The following is a 15,892-nucleotide window of genomic DNA, read 5'->3' as shown; positions in this document are numbered from 1 at the left end:
AAAATGACTTGACACTAGATCAAGTATTGATGGATGTTTTAAGAGAAATTTGAATGAGTGTTTGGGAGAGCAAAGTGGATAAATTTGGATGATGGCGAGAGCTAGGATTGGCGAGATATACATCTCGAATCTTAGTCTCAGGAGTGCGTGGTATACACCACGTTCCACTTCCATCTTATTGAAAAGGTCTTAACTATAGATTAATATTTTTTTGAGTTTTTATTAGAAAAAATGGCTTGACGTTGAATCAAGCGTTTGATGAAAGTTTGAAAGAAATGGAATAGAATAGGAGGGAGAAATGAATTGATTTGTTTATTGAGAAAATACTCGACATTGGATCGAGTCATATTTTTGTATTTTTTGGAAATGGTTGATTTTATTCTTGTGTTAGTATCTAACTAAATAGTCAAACAAATAAAGAAATAAAACAGTACAAGATTATTATACATCGGGGGAGTGGGGTACATTTTGTCAAAATGGGGATTCAAAAATCATGAAATAATTAAATCGGGCCCAAATAACAAATAATGCAATGCATGAGTGTAAGTGCAAGAGAACCGACTCATTGTAAGAAAACCCAAGAGTAAGCTATGTGAGGTTGATGGCGATGCTTAAAAGCAATCGACTTACAAGGGTATGAAAATGGGCTCGACATTGAATCGAGAAAAGTGTGATTTTAATAGTTTAAAATGGTTTTGAATGGATGATGAAATTAAAAGAAAACAAATCGGTGTTATTAAACAATAATGAAACTATGAGTATAATAAAAACATAAACATAAAAAATGCTAAAAGAAAAAAATGCTACATATGTGGGTATTGAACCCACTCCACTAAAGACCTAGAAACTACCCTCTTTCCACCAGGCCACTCATGACTAGTTATTATTTACAACAACAACTTGGATATATAAACAAAGATAGATTAAAAATTAGAATTAAAATAAAAAACTAATAAAAAGGAAATCTGTTGGACTACCATAATTAAACCCAGCCGCTTGGCTGTTGGGTTCTTCAATGGAATATGAATTGAAAATGTAAAACCATTTATTACCTAAAACTTAGGAAGTTTAAACCTAAAAAAGATGAATGGTTTCCAAAACTTATTCTGTTTAAAATAAATTAAAAAAAAGAAAATAAGGAAACAAAACAAAAGACACTTCCGTCTCTCCGTCTCTCACAATCTCACGAACTCTCTCTCAAACTCAAAGAAATCTCTCTCTCTAAATTGCACCTTCCCCCCCTCAATCGCTCTCTCTCAGACGAGACTCTCTCTACTCTCATCACCCTCAACGAATCTCTCAATCGCGTCTTTCTCAATCTCGTTCCCAATCAAACACTCACCTCTCTCAGTCGCTCTCAAAATCGCTCACCACCAACCTTGCTCACTCAAACTCAGATGCTCAACAACGTTAAACAAAAAAAAGGCGTAAATCCACGGTTTCAAAGAGACATCAAGCGGGAATCTCACCTTTGGCGACGACAACGAATCAGGTGAGCTCGAATGTTCCTCCTCCTCTCTTCCAATACTGGTTTTTACTTTGATTTTTGGGATTAGGGTTTCTCCTTTTTGAAACTTTTTTTCGCCCTTGCGACTCCCCCTCACTGATTCGCTTCCTCACTATTTATCTCTGCAGCTTAGGGTTTTCGGATTGGTACATGGGGTCCAAAAGAGAAAATTTCCAGAAGTGCTTTTTGGTGCTCAGAACCGAGTTATCCTGTTTGATGCTACAATCCGGAAACGGTAAATCTGAACCCATGATTTCTCCCTCTGTTTTTGTCCTAATGCCAATTTGGGATATTTTTCTGAAATCTTAACTGACTTGCCAATTACTTTGTGTTACTGCAGTGAAGATTGGAGCATTCATGAGAAACTCTTAATTCTTTCAATGGCGATCGGTCTCAACGGTAATACCTTAGTCTTAACTAACGTCCTCTAAAACACCAAGGCAAAAAGTACTGATGAGGAATATATGAAATGTTGGCCTGATCCTCAATGTTGGCCTGATCCTCAATGTTGCACAATTCAAAGAATCTAAGATACAAGATTGTCGTTGAGGGAAAGTGAAGCTAGTTGATCCGCTGAACTATTGCCTTGTTGAGAAACATTTCTCAGGACATCCATGGCTTCAACAACTTTAGCCTTGAGAGCATCAAGTGATTCTATCAAATGCAATACTTCAGGCTGGTCCATCTCCAAAAGCATGCCGGTAACCTTAGCTGCTGACTCATGTTCCAACAGGTCTAACAGAGGATACAAAGCCTCTCCAAGCATCGTCCTTTGCTGTTTGGGGGGAGCATGAATTGGCATAGGTGGTACATCACGGAGTGGAAGACCTCCCATGTCATAGGACATCATTCCTCCAGCTATGTTTTGCAGATTGGATGTTGTTTTGACCAGCCCGGTTTAATGCCTATTCCATCATGGGCGAATTCCATCGGTAAGCCGGCAGATTAATGCATTTCCTTAAACTCGTTCTGTTTTCACAGGTTCGGTGGTTTCATGCAGAGTAGCTCTTGGTCATAGTCAAAATCGTGCTCTCACACCAAGCTTCCTAACAACATCACCAACTGTGGAAATTGAACTTACAATGGGACTCGATCTTTCTACGGTATCTGTAATATGGCTAATGGTATTGGAATCATTATCCATTTTCTTTAAATTATCATGCACGCAGGATTTAGAAGTTGAGTGTGATTTTGTTAAGGATTGTTGCAGGGCCTACTATCACTACCGTTATGACGTTTTGGGCGATACAAGGCATAGCTCCAGTTCAAGGATATTAAGTTCCCGCAAATTGGATACATGACAATAAGGCCAGCACCAGTAATGATCTTATCGTTGGATGGAGAGAAGCTAGTGCCAGTAGTTGGTGGACTTAGGATCATTGGTGACCTTTTCCCTCTCTAAAGCTATTTCTTTCGACAGCTTGTCAATTTCAGTGGTGTAATGATCAATAGAATCTACTTTCGTTCCACAACAACCAAGGAAACCAATCTTCATTTCTGGTCTTATTGAAGTTGTTTAAGAGGAAACAGGTAACTTCCCTTGTGCAAAAACAAAACTTTTCGGTATCTTCTTACTCGTAATGGGATCAACACTTGACTGTGACTCCGGTCGCTTGCTGTTTTTGTTTTTCTTATATGTCCGTGGAGCATCATAGTTGGAGCAACAGACCTCATTTTATTGCAAGCTCCAAGAATGGTAGACAGTGTAAAGGAATTCGGTTGTACTCCTGCTGCTCGCATCTCAACAAACAACTGGAAAGATTCTTCTTCTAATCCATTTTCTGTAAAACCAGCAGTCAAAGAAGTCCAAGAGATGACATTTGGTGATGCTGTCCCTCTAAAAGCTTTCACAGCATTTGAAGTGCTGCAGGAGTATTTCATGTACATATCAACCAGTGCATTTCCTGCAAATTTTGATCAAATCCAGAGATAACGGTGGTCCATAAGCACACATCGTATTCAGGTGTCAAATTGGAGACCTTAATAACATCTTCCATCCTTCTGCATTTTGAATACATATCAACAACAGCTGTTTTTAACACCAAATTCATTTCAGCCCCAAATATAATTAGCTGTGCATGCTTGGTTTGGCTTGTAAACGACTTTTTGAGCATGGCCATGGTTAGGATTAGTAACTAGGATTATTTGTGTTAGCTTTTTGTGTTGTATTTTCATGAAGGTTCTATTTTGTGAATTTGAAAATTGGATGTAACAAATGAGAATCCGCTGTAATTTCGGGAATTGCCCAAGGTTGTAGCAGCTTTGAAATGTGAATGTGTTGGTTTGAATTTTGCATTTCGTTTCAAACATTGTAATCAAAGGTCCGCGAAATGAAGCAATGGCTTTGGTTTGAATGAGTCATGGTTTGTAATTAGGATGCTTTTACTTGGTGAAATATGGTTTACTGTTGTAAAAATGGACGTGCATTTGGGAGAAACATGTATGTATGAATATGGTTTTTGGAAATGCTTGAAAGCTAAATGTTATGAAATGTGTGTATGTGCTATTTTGATTTGAGATGAACTATGGATGGAAGATGGATCATGTTTGGTTATAAAAATGGATATGGATTTTAGAAATAATTTGAGACTAATCAAAATGTCAATAAAAAATCAAAAAAACCAAATAAAACCAATTAAAATCAAATTAATCTATAATTTGTTAAAATTACTTTGATATCAACTCTAACATTTATTTGGAAATTAAAATCAATTAGAATTTGAATCATTAGTAAAACACAATTAAGATTAACTTGAATTTGGAATTAGATTTACTTTGAAATTAAATTAAAATTGAAAATTAAAATCAAATAACTAAAATCCATTTTGTAATCACAAAGCATCATGATCAAAAAGCTAAATAATAACCAATGTTTATCACAAAATATGGATTTGGGAATGGACGGTTTCCTTTGGTCATGAATGTATGCAAATGAACTTTAGGCCAAGTGCCAAAAAAAAATGAAAAAAATGAAAAAAATTCAGGACCAAAATCGGGGTATGACAGTTCCCCCTATTTAAGTATCTTCAACTAGAGAATATGAAGCAGGACACTCTTCATATGATCATAGTGGGAGATGGCTAAATACTAAGAAGACCCGGATTTTGATCCTGAATCCCTATGACATGATGTGATATGATATGATATGCATGGATACATGATGCTTTTTTGTAATTTTTATCTGCTAGGGATATGGTGGACCCTCGACCGGAGATGCTACTAGACAGACCAAGCTGTGGGGAATGCTGATGGTCCACAGGAAAACAGACAAATGGTAAGAAACAACTTGCTGGGGAAACAGTCCTGCCGGAGAATCAGACACACACTGGGGAGTACTCAAAGTGAAAGTTGATAAATAACATTCAGAGTACAAGAGATTTCGGTAGTAAGTTCATATATGACCTACTAAACCTGAATAAAGGAAAAGATGCTACAACCGGTTCATATATGACCTGACAACACTGGGGAATATCAAGAAGTTCTGACAGCAGGTTTAGGTATGACCTAACAAACTCAGAAAAATTCAAGAAGAGTGTATCAACAGGTTCATATATGATATGGTAATACTGAAATGAAAGCTTATCAGCAGGTTCATATGTGACTTGACAACACTGAAACAATCATAGAGAAAGACTCTTCAGAACAGGTTCATATATGACTTGACACTAGAATAAGGCTCAACAACAGGTTCATATATGACCTGAATAGTATTGAACAAACAGAGAAAAAAAATCTTTAGAACAGGTTCATGTATGACCTGACACTGGAATAAAGCTCAACAACAGGTTCATACATGACCTGAATAGTATTGAACAAACATAGGGAAAAAATCTTCAGAACAGGTTCAAGTATGACCTGACACCGGAATAAAGCTCAACAACAGGTTCATACATGACCTGAATAGTATTGAACAAACATAGGGAAAAAATCTTCAGAACAGGTTCAAGTATGACCTGACACCGGAATAAAGCTCAACAACAGGTTCATACATGACCTGAATAGTATTGAACAAACATAGAAAAAAATCTTCAGTACAGGTTCATGTATGACCTGACACCGGAATAAAGCTCAACAACAGGTTCATATATGACCTGAATAGTATTGAACAAAAGGAAAAAACTTCAGAACAGGTTCATGTATGACCTGACACCGGAATAAAGCTCAACAACAGGTTCATATATGACCTGAATAGTATTGAACAAACAGAGAAAAAAAATCTTCAGTACAGTTTCATGTATGACCTGACACCGGAATAAAGCTCAACAACAGGTTCATATATGACCTGAATAGTATTGAACAAAAGGAAAAAACTTCAGAACAGGTTCATGTATGACCTGACACCGGAATAAAGCTCAACAACAGGTTCATACATGACCTGAATAGTATTGAACAAACAGAGAAAAAAATCTTCAGAACAGGTTCATGTATGACCTGACACCGGAATAAAGCTCAACAACAGGTTCATATACGACCTGAATGGTATTGAACAAAAATTGGATTTGAAAATGACTGCGAAAACCGGATGTGGGTTTAAGGGCACCAAATACAAACTGGAATCAAAAGTCAAAGGTTCATAGGATCGACAACAAGACCTGAGTCAATGCAAAATGAGGACGAAGTACATTTCGGCTATGCATGATTTGAATTTCCTTTTATGCATGATATATGAATGATCATGATTATGAGAATGCTGACACTGGGCAGACTGGGAGTTTGTAAAGGCTTTTTATGGAAGCTCATGATTCCTCAACACCAAGAACTCAACCAAATATTTTACGATAGATGTTGCCAAAGGAGGATTCTATCCAGTTTGATAACCACAACTTTGCCAATGGGATCCTTTTGGAGGATTAATGAATCGTGCTAGCATAATTTTCGGGCACTCGTCTTAAACTCAATAGTTGTTGACGTATGGCAGAATTTGTTTGAGCAGTTTGAAAGCACAAAGAAGGAGGTTCTGCCCCTTTGTGGCTCATCTTACCCCAGTTTGTTGGGTCCTTGAAAATGTTCACCTTGAAAGTGGGTTTGAAAATAACTTGCCATGAGACTACCTCGAGATGGCCTGCCCCAAGTGTTTGAAACTTGCAGTGGTCTGAACTTGACTAACCAAATGTTAGAATGGCAGACTCTTGGTTAATTGTCCTTTGGATGGTTGGACTTATTGAGCTCTGAGGTGGCTTGCCCCGGTCTGATTCTTGAAGCAAATTACTCTTAGTTAACTGAACCTTGGAGTGATTGGACTTACTGAGCTCTGAGGTGGCTTGCCCCGGTCTAAGTCTTGAAGCAAATTACTCTTGGCTAACTGAACCTTGGAGTGATTGGACTTACTGAGATCTGAGGTGGCTTGCCCCGGTCTGATTCTTGAAGCAGATTACTCTCGGCTAGATGACCCTTAGGGTGATTAGATCGAATTAACTGATGCTCAATGTGATTTGCCCCCGACTAGACTTCTTTCACTCCATCAAGTTCCTCAACTGTATTTGGAATTTCTTGATGCTAAGTGTTGACTTGCAAATAAGATTTTTCATTCAAAAATGGTAATTTTAATGCAGTGTTTATGCAAAAATTTGAAATCAAAATTTATTGATATAAAGGGATGAAATACAGTGAACGAGTCATTGATAAGAACACAATGGTGATCAAGTCATTCACAGTATGCAAGTTGGTGCCATCAAATGATTAACAAAAATCGTTTAGAGTCAAGTTAACACAACCTTGTTATAGTATGCTTTCAAAATACCATGTCTCAATTAGGTCTTTTAAGGGTTGTAATGTGGCCTGGTTCACGGTTTTTGAAACAAAAGGATATAAGGCTCAAAAATTATTTTTTACCCACCCCTTCTTCTTGATGATCTCCAATTCCTACGTTTAGTTAATTCGACACACGCATTCGACTTCGAAGGTGCGAGAGTGAAAATGAGGGTTCAAGGTGAGATTTTATTGAAATGACAGTCACCTTATTTTTCTTTGTTTTGTTGAGGATTTGAGGACCTCTTTTTTGTTTTTCTTTATCCCTTATTTTGCCTGGACCGCTTCTTTGAAGCTTTCGGTCCATCGGGATGTCCGGACTTTTGCCTAAGTCGTTTTGTGGTGTTTGACTTAGCGAGCTTTTTCAATCTTTTTTTTAAGGGTGTTGACTGCCATATTATTGGTGGATGAGGACCAACCAACAATAATTTTAGCTTTCCTCAACTTCTTCGACACTCCAAAATGTGCGCGAAGGATGACATGTGGTTGAACCTAATTGGAGGGTGTTCATATGGACGATTTTTTTGAAAGATCGAATGCATGATCAAACTATCTGAACACAACTACCCTGCCCCAGGTTAAGATTAAGGGTTTTAGATCCGAAATAAATACCAACTTCTAGGCTCAAAGTGGTTGTCTAGGGATTAACTCCTTATCACTCCAGTGTTTGGGGATTTGAAACAATGCCTTACATCATCGACAAGGTTTTACTCAAAAGCATACCACAGCAATTTCAAGTGTTTCGTTTTCATCATCCTCCTTCCAATCTTTGTTAACACAACGGTTTGATAAACAAAAGTGAATGAGAGGAGTATTTTTGTTTTTGTTTTTTAACATAAATGAAAAACGAGTGAATACGAATGGATTAATTCAAAAGATGCATAAACATTTCATTAATCTTACCAATTCAAATAAAACAACAATGTTTAAAAGCAAATAACAACCAACATGCAAAGAAGCTACAAAAGAAGTGTTGAAACACCCAAATGATTGCCAGCTTTAGGGAATTGACTTCTTCAAACTTGAAGGTTGGGATCAACAAGCTTTTTGACATTGGCATGATGATCTTCAAATTCTTTTCCTTCATTCTCATCGTTGAACACAACCCTCTTGGATCCACTACTCACTTCTCCTTTTCTTTCATTGGTATGGGTCGTGACATTGGAAATCCAAGGCGGTATCTCAATGCTCTTACCAGGAAACAATGATAGCTCATTAGCCACATCCCTGACATCTTCCTTGTGGTACAAAACCTTGAGGGGTCTGAAGGGTCCTTTCCCTTTCTCATTACCTGGCCCGGAAATCAAGGTATATGTACCTGAGCCTTCCTCCTTGAGTGTTGGTGACCTTATGTCAATCAATCCTTGCAACTTGAGCTTAAAACTCTTGCATTCCTCAATGGAGTGCCCCATTGTTCCAGTATGGTATCCGCACTTGATCTTCGGGTGATCTTCTTCAAAAACTAAGCTCTTTTTGTTAATCAGTCCTCGTACCAAGGCTTTTAGCGCTAAGCAAGAATCTAGGTCATGTCCCAATGCTCCTTTATGGAATTCACATGTTGCATTTGGATTGTACCATGACAGGTATGGTGACACAGGTGTGAGAGCTCGAGGGGCCACCAAAGCATTTTGGATCAGTTGCGGGTAGAGCTTGCTATATGGCACCGGAATTGAGTCATTGTGATCCTTGTTTCTCTTGTTCTGATTCTGATTTTTGTTCTGAACCTGGCTTTGGTGACTTTGAGGAGCAATAACCAGAGGATGTTGATGATGACGTCTTGAGGGAGGTCTATATACTGGTAAATGAGGAGTTGCCACATAGAAATTCCCTTGACTTGGGGTAACACCAGATGGATGTGGGGTAGTAGCTCTCTTTATTGCAGCAGTGTATGTTGGGTGACCCTCTTTTCTCAACAAGACTTGCAGGGTTTCCAAGACCCATCTCATTTGGCTCTTAAAAAGGTTAAGTTCCTCCTTCAGTGCTTCTTGGCTTTTCCTTAGCTCGCCCATCATCTCCTGAGACATGGTTCTTTGTTCTAAACGCGTGTTGAGAATCACTTTGCTTCACGGACAAAAGATGGATGAGTTTTTTTTGGTATTTTGTCTGGAGAATGACATGCATTATGATGCGATGCAAATGCAATGGAATGCGAATGAATGCAATGCAAGCCATGCATATTTGTGTGTTTTTTTTTCAATACACGGGTTCAAAAGTCCGAGGTACTGATAAATTTGATTGCTTTTCCAAAACGGGGTTCTCACCGGGTATGATCTAGGGCTTTGTTACAAAGGATCCCCAGAGTCATTGATTCACAAGAATGTTTGACGCTTACGGGAAATACTTTCCGGTCGTCAACTCCATCAAGGGAATCTATTCTGGGTGAGGTTCTCGTACCGACTCTCACGAAGTATTCACCTCGGGAGTCCGTACTACGCAACCATCGACTGGGTTCTAGACAGGATACTCAGCATCATGGATTCAAAAGACTGTTTGACGCTTACGGAAAATACTTTCCGGTCATCAACTCCATCTAGGGAATCTATTCTGAGCGAGGTTCTCGTATCGATTCTTACGAAGTATTCACCTCGGGAATCCATACTACGCAACCATCATTTCTATTTGGCCAGAAGTTCAATGTTCTAAAAGGTTCTTAGAGTCATGGACCCCTTTGAAACATTGAAGCTTACAAGGTATACACCTCGGGCAACAATATTTGCAAAAGGATTTACTCTAAGTGAGGTTCTCGTACCGACCCTTACGAAGTATTCACCTCGGGAGTCCGTACTACTCAACCATCGTCCTATCTTATGTTTTTTCACTCTAGCCTCGGGTGTAGAGTCTTTCCCACATGGTTTGCAATCAAATACCCAAATACTAACAATCACAATAGAACCAATATACAACAGATATATTAATATAATCATAAAGATAATAAAAAGCAATAAATAAGGAAAAAGCCACACAATTAAACAAACAAAGGCACACAAACGTCCTAACTAGGCTTGACTCGCTTAAAGATTGGAATCCCCAGCAGAGTCGCCATCTATCGCACCTCGAAAAAAATGGGGATACGACTTCAAAGCGAAGCGCGATCGCACGCTCGCAATGATGGACTGAACAGAGTCGCCACCGAACTTTATTTATTCCTAAGAAGGAAAGGAGAAATATCGATAAAACCCAAGACAAAGAAAGGATAAGATATGGTCATCGTAACCAATATCAGGGTTCGGGAGTCGATTACGCAAGGGGAAGGTATTAGCACCCCTCACGTCCGTTGTACTCAACGGGAACCATTAGGTTAGTTGTGTGCGTTAGTGTTAGTTAAAATATTAGGCTTTTCAATTTATTAGGTGGGAAAGAAAGAATATAAGAGAGAAGAAATGTTTTTTGGATTTTTTAACGAAGGACTAAACCTAAGTTTTTTATTAGTGGGCCTGACAAGATTTACAAATCCTGCTCCTACGTATCTCAAAAGAGAAATCAAGGCTTACGTAGTTCTGGGTAGAAAAATGTTTGTTTGTTGGTCGATTTTAGCGAAAGCTATATTGTATTAATCGACGAAAACATTGTTTTACCCAAAACAGATGAAGAGTGGACGCATACCACACATCTAACGGATTTATAAATCTACATTCGGAAAAGCGTCATCTATCTCTACTCAACAATCATGGCCGAAACATTGTTTTGCATCACCTTAAGACAATATATCTTTCATTTATGAAAAAGATTTTTTGATTAATCGCACGGCGGCGAGAAAAGAGTTTGATTGGTTGGATGTATTTTGAGTGATGGCGAGAACTTGGATGAGCGAGATATACATCTCGAATCCTAGCCTCAGGAGTGCACGGTATACACCATGTTCCATTTCCATCTTTATTGAAAGAAGTTAAGATAGGAATTAAGTATTTTTTTGGAATTTGATTGAGAAAGGGTTTGAAGAAACCGCATTGACAGTTTTAGACGATGGGGAGAGCTAAGATTGGCGAGATATACATCTCGAATCCTAGTCTCAGGAGTGCATGGTATACACCATGTTCCATTTCCACCTTTATTGAAAAAATCTTAAATAAGAATTAGGTATTTTGAGTTTTTGTTGAAAAAAATGACTTGACACTAGATCAAGTATTGATGGATGTTTTAAGAGAAATTTGAATGAGTGTTTGAGAGAGCAAAGTGGATAAATTTGGATGATGGCGAGAGCTAGAATTGGCGAGATATACATCTTGAATCTTAGTCTCAGGAGTGCGTGGTATACACCACGTTCCACTTCCATCTTATTGCAAAGGTCTTAACTATAGATTAATATTTTTTTGAGTTTTTATTAGAAAAAATGGCTTGACGTTGAATCAAGCGTTTGATGAAAGTTTGAAAGAAATGGAATAGAATAGGAGGGAGAAATGAATTGATTTGTTTATTGAGAAAATACTCGACATTGGATCGAGTCATATTTTTGTATTTTTTGGAAATGGTTGATTTTATTCTTGTGTTAGTATCTAACTAAATAGTCAAACAAATAAAGAAATAAAATAGTACAAGATTATTATACATCGGGGGAGTGGGGTACATTTTGTCAAAATGGGGATTCAAAAATCATGAAATAATTAAATCGGGCCCAAATAACAAATAATGCAATGCATGAGTGTAAGTGCAAGAGAACCGGCTCATTGTAAGAAAGCCCAAGAGTAAGCTATGTGAGGTTGATGGCGATGCTTAAAAGCAATCGACTTACAAGGGTATGAAAATGGGCTCGACATTGAATCGAGAAAAGTGTGATTTTAATAGTTTAAAATGGTTTTGAATGGATGATGAAATTAAAAGAAAACAAATCGGTGTTATTAAACAATAATGAAACTATGAGTATAAGAAAAACATAAACATAAAAAATGCTAAAAGAAATAAAATGCTAAAAGAAATAAAATGCTAAAAGAAAAAAAATGCTACATATGTGGGTATTGAAGCCACTCCACTAAAGACCTAGAAACTACCCTCTTTCCACCAGGCCACTCATGACTAGTTATTATTTACAACAACAACTTGGATATATAAACAAAGATAGATTAAAAATTAGAATTAAAATAAAAAACTAATAAAAAGGAAATCTGTTGGACTACCATAATTAAACCCAGCCGCTTGGCTGTTGGGTTCTTCAATGGAATATGAATTGAAAATGTAAAACCATTTATTAACTAAAACTTAGGAAGTTTAAACCTAAAAAAAATATGAATGGTTTCCAAAACTTATTCTGTTTAAAATAAATTAAAAAAAAGAAAATAAGGAAACAAAACAAAAGACACTTCCGTCTCTCCGTCTCTCACAATCTCACGAACTCTCTCTCAAACTTAAAGAAATCTCTCTCTCTAAATTGCACCTTCCCCCCCTCAATCGCTCTCTCTCAGACGAGACTCTCTCTACTCTCATCACCCTCAACGAATCTCTCAATCGCGTCTTTCTCAATCTCGTTCCCAATCAAACACTCCCCTCTCTCAGTCGCTCTCAAAATCGCTCACCACCAACCTTGCTCCCTCAAACTCAGATGCTCAACAACGTTAAACAAAAAAAAGGCGTAAATCCACGGTTTCAAAGAGACATCAAGCGGGAATCTCACCTTTGGCGACGACAACGAATCAGGTGAGCTCGAATATTCCTCCTCCTCTCTTCCAATACTGGTTTTTACTTTGATTTTTGGGATTAGGGTTTCTCCTTTTTGAAACTTTTTTTCGCCCTTGCGCCTCCCCCTCACTGATTCCCTTCCTCACTATTTATCTCTGCAGCTTAGGGTTTTCGGATTGGTACATGGGGTCCAAAAGAGAAAATTTCCAGAAGTGCTTTTTGGTGCTCAGAACCGAGTTGTCCTGTTTGATGCTACAATCCGGAAACGGTAAATCTGAACCCATGCTTTCTCCCTCTGTTTTTGTCCTAATGCCAATTTGGGATATTTTTCTGAAATCTTAACTGACTTGCCAATTACTTTGTGTTACTGCAGTGAAGATTGGAGCATTCATGAGAAACTCTTAATTCTTTCAATGGCGATCGGTCTCAACGGTAATACCTTAGTCTTAACTAACGTCCTCTAAAACACCAAGGCAAGAAGTACTGATGAGGAATATATGAAATGTTGGCCTGATCCTCAATGTTGGCCTGATCCTCAATGTTGCACAATTCAAAGAATCTAAGATACAAGATTGTCGTTGAGGGAAAGTGAAGCTAGTTGATCCGCTGGACTATTGCCTTGTTGAGAAGCATTTCTCAGGACATCCATGGCTTCAACAACTTTAGCCTTGAGAGCATCAGGTGATTCTATCAAATGCAATACTTCAGGCTGGTCCATCTCCAAAAGCATGCCGGTAACCTTAGCTGCTGACTCATGTTCCAATAGGTCTAACAGAGGATACAAAGCCTCTCCAAGCATCGTCCTTTGCTGTTCGGGGGGAGCATTCGCCAGAGCCGTAGCCAAAGCATGAATTGGCATAGGTGGTACATCACGGAGTGGAAGACCTCCCATGTCATAGGACATCATTCCTCCAGCTATGTTTTGCATATTGGATGTTGTTTTGACCAGCCCGGTTTGATGCCTATTCCATCATGGGCGAATTCCATCGGTAAGCCGGCAAATTAATGCATTTCCTTAAACTCGTTCTGTTTTCGCAGGTTCGGTGGTTTCATGCAGAGTAGCTCTTGGTCATAGTTAAAATCGTGCTCTCACACCAAGCTTCCTAACAACATCACCAACTGTGGAAATTGAACTTACAATGGGACTCGATCTTTCTACGGTATCTGTAATATGGCTAATGGTATTGGAATCATTATCCATTTTCTTTAAATTATCATGCACGCAGGATTTAGAAGTTGAGTGTAATTTTGTTAAGGATTGTTGCAGGGCCTGCTATCACTACCGTTATGACGTTTTGGGCGATACAAGGCATAGCTCCAGTTCAAGGATGTTAAGTTCCCGCAAATTGGATACATGACAATAAGGCCAACACCAGTAATGATCTTATCGTTGGATGGAGAGAAGCTAGTGCCAGCAGTTGGTGGACTTAGGATCATTGGTGACCTTATCCCTCTCTAAAGCTATTTCTTTTGACAGCTTGTCAATTTCAGTGGTGTAATGATCAATAGAATCTACTTTCGTTCCACAACAACCAAGGAAACCAATCTTCATTTCTGGTCTTATTGAAGTTGTTTAAGAGGAAACAGGTAACTTCCCTTGTGCAAAAACAAAACTTTTCGGTATCTTCTTACCCGTAATGGGATCAACACTTGACTGTGACTCCGGTCGCTTGCTGTTTTTGTTTTTCTTATATGTCCGTGGAGCATCATAGTTGGAGCAACAAACCTCATTTTATTGCAAGCTCCAAGAATGGTAGACAGTGTAAAGGAATTCGGTTGTACTCCTGCTGCTCGCATCTCAGCAAACAACTAGAAAGATTCTTCTTCTAATCCATTTTCTGTAAAACCAGCAGTCAAAGAAGTCCAAGAGATGACATTTGGTGATGCTGTCCTTCTAAAAGCTTTCACAGCATTTGAAGTGCTGCAGGAGTATTTCATGTACATATCAACCAGTGCATTTCCTGCAAATTTTGATCAAATCCAGAGATAACGGTGGTCCATAAGCACACATCGTATTCAGGTGTCAAATTGGAGACCTTAATAACATCTTCCATCCTTCTGCATTTTGAATACATATCAACAACAGCTATTTTTAACACCAAATTCATTTCAGCCCCAAATATAATTAGTTGTGCATGCTTGGTTTGGCTTGTAAACGGCTTTTTGAGCATGGCCATGGTTAGGATTAGTAACTAGGATTATTTGTGTTAGCTTTTTGTGTTGTATTGTCATGAAGGTTCTATTTTGTGAATTTGAAAATTGGATGTAACAAATGAGAATCCGCTGTAATTTCGGGAATTGCCCAAGGTTGTAGCAGCTTTGAAATGTGAATGTGTTGGTTTGAATTTTGCATTTCGTTTCAAACATTGTAATCAAAGGTCCGCGAAATGAAGCAATGGCTTTGGTTTGAATGAGTCATGGTTTGTAATTAGGATGCTTTTACTTGGTGAAATATGGTTTACTGTTGTAAAAATGGACATGCATTTGGGAGAAACATGTATGTATGAATATGGTTTTTGGAAATGCTTGAAAGCTAAATGTTATGAAATGTGTGTATGTGCTATTTTGATTTGAGATGAACTATGGATGGAAGATGGATCATGTTTGGTTATAAAAATGGATATGGATTTTAGAAATAATCTGAGACTAATCAAAATGTCAATAAAAAATCAAAAAAACCAAATAAAACCAATTTAAATCAAATTAATCTATAATTTGTTAAAATTACTTTGATATCAACTCTAACATTTATTTGGAAATTAAAATCAATTAGAGTTTGAATCATTAGTAAAACACAATTAAGATTAACTTGAAATTTGGAATTAGATTTACTTTGAAATTAAATTAAAATTGAAAATTAAAATTGAAAATTAAAATCAAATAACTAAAATCCATTTTGTAATCACAAAGCACCATGATCAAAAAGCTAAATAATAACCAATGTTTATCACAAAATATGGATTTGGGAATGGACGGTTGCCTTTGGTCATGAATGTATGCAAATGAACTTTAGGCCAAGTGCAAAAA

The 15,892-nt window shown here is 37.8% G+C and overlaps 1 protein-coding gene across 1 annotated transcript; it reads right to left on the bottom strand.

The window, feature by feature from the left end:
- Positions 1 to 1,992: 1,992 nt before the first annotated feature.
- LOC127080238 (polyadenylate-binding protein 8) lies at positions 1,993 to 13,798 on the bottom strand. The gene is made up of 2 exons (XM_051020567.1): positions 13,632 to 13,798; positions 1,993 to 2,240 (listed from the first exon to the last, which is right to left on the bottom strand). Exons 1-2 carry the CDS (start codon positions 13,791 to 13,793, stop codon positions 2,034 to 2,036), a joined length of 369 nt encoding a protein of 122 aa, XP_050876524.1. The 5' UTR covers positions 13,794 to 13,798; the 3' UTR covers positions 1,993 to 2,033.
- Between the last annotated feature and the right edge of the window lie 2,094 nt (positions 13,799 to 15,892).

The sequence above is a fragment of the Lathyrus oleraceus genome, chromosome 5 (genome assembly GCF_024323335.1).
Source record: "Lathyrus oleraceus cultivar Zhongwan6 chromosome 5, CAAS_Psat_ZW6_1.0, whole genome shotgun sequence".
NCBI lineage: Eukaryota > Viridiplantae > Streptophyta > Magnoliopsida > Fabales > Fabaceae > Lathyrus > Lathyrus oleraceus.
Note: the sequence above shows the minus strand (reverse complement) of the source record. Positions and strands in the feature narration are given on the sequence as shown.

Excerpts from the sequence above, each read along its gene's own strand:
- LOC127080238 (XM_051020567.1), bottom strand. The coding sequence starts at position 13,793 with ATGCAAAACATAGCTGGAGGAATGATGTCCTATGACATGGGAGGTCTT. Across the intron at positions 2,241-13,631 it reads CTTTGTATCCTCTGTTAGAC|CTGTTGGAACATGAGTCAGC; the intron begins CTATTGGAACAT and ends CCTCTGTTAGAC.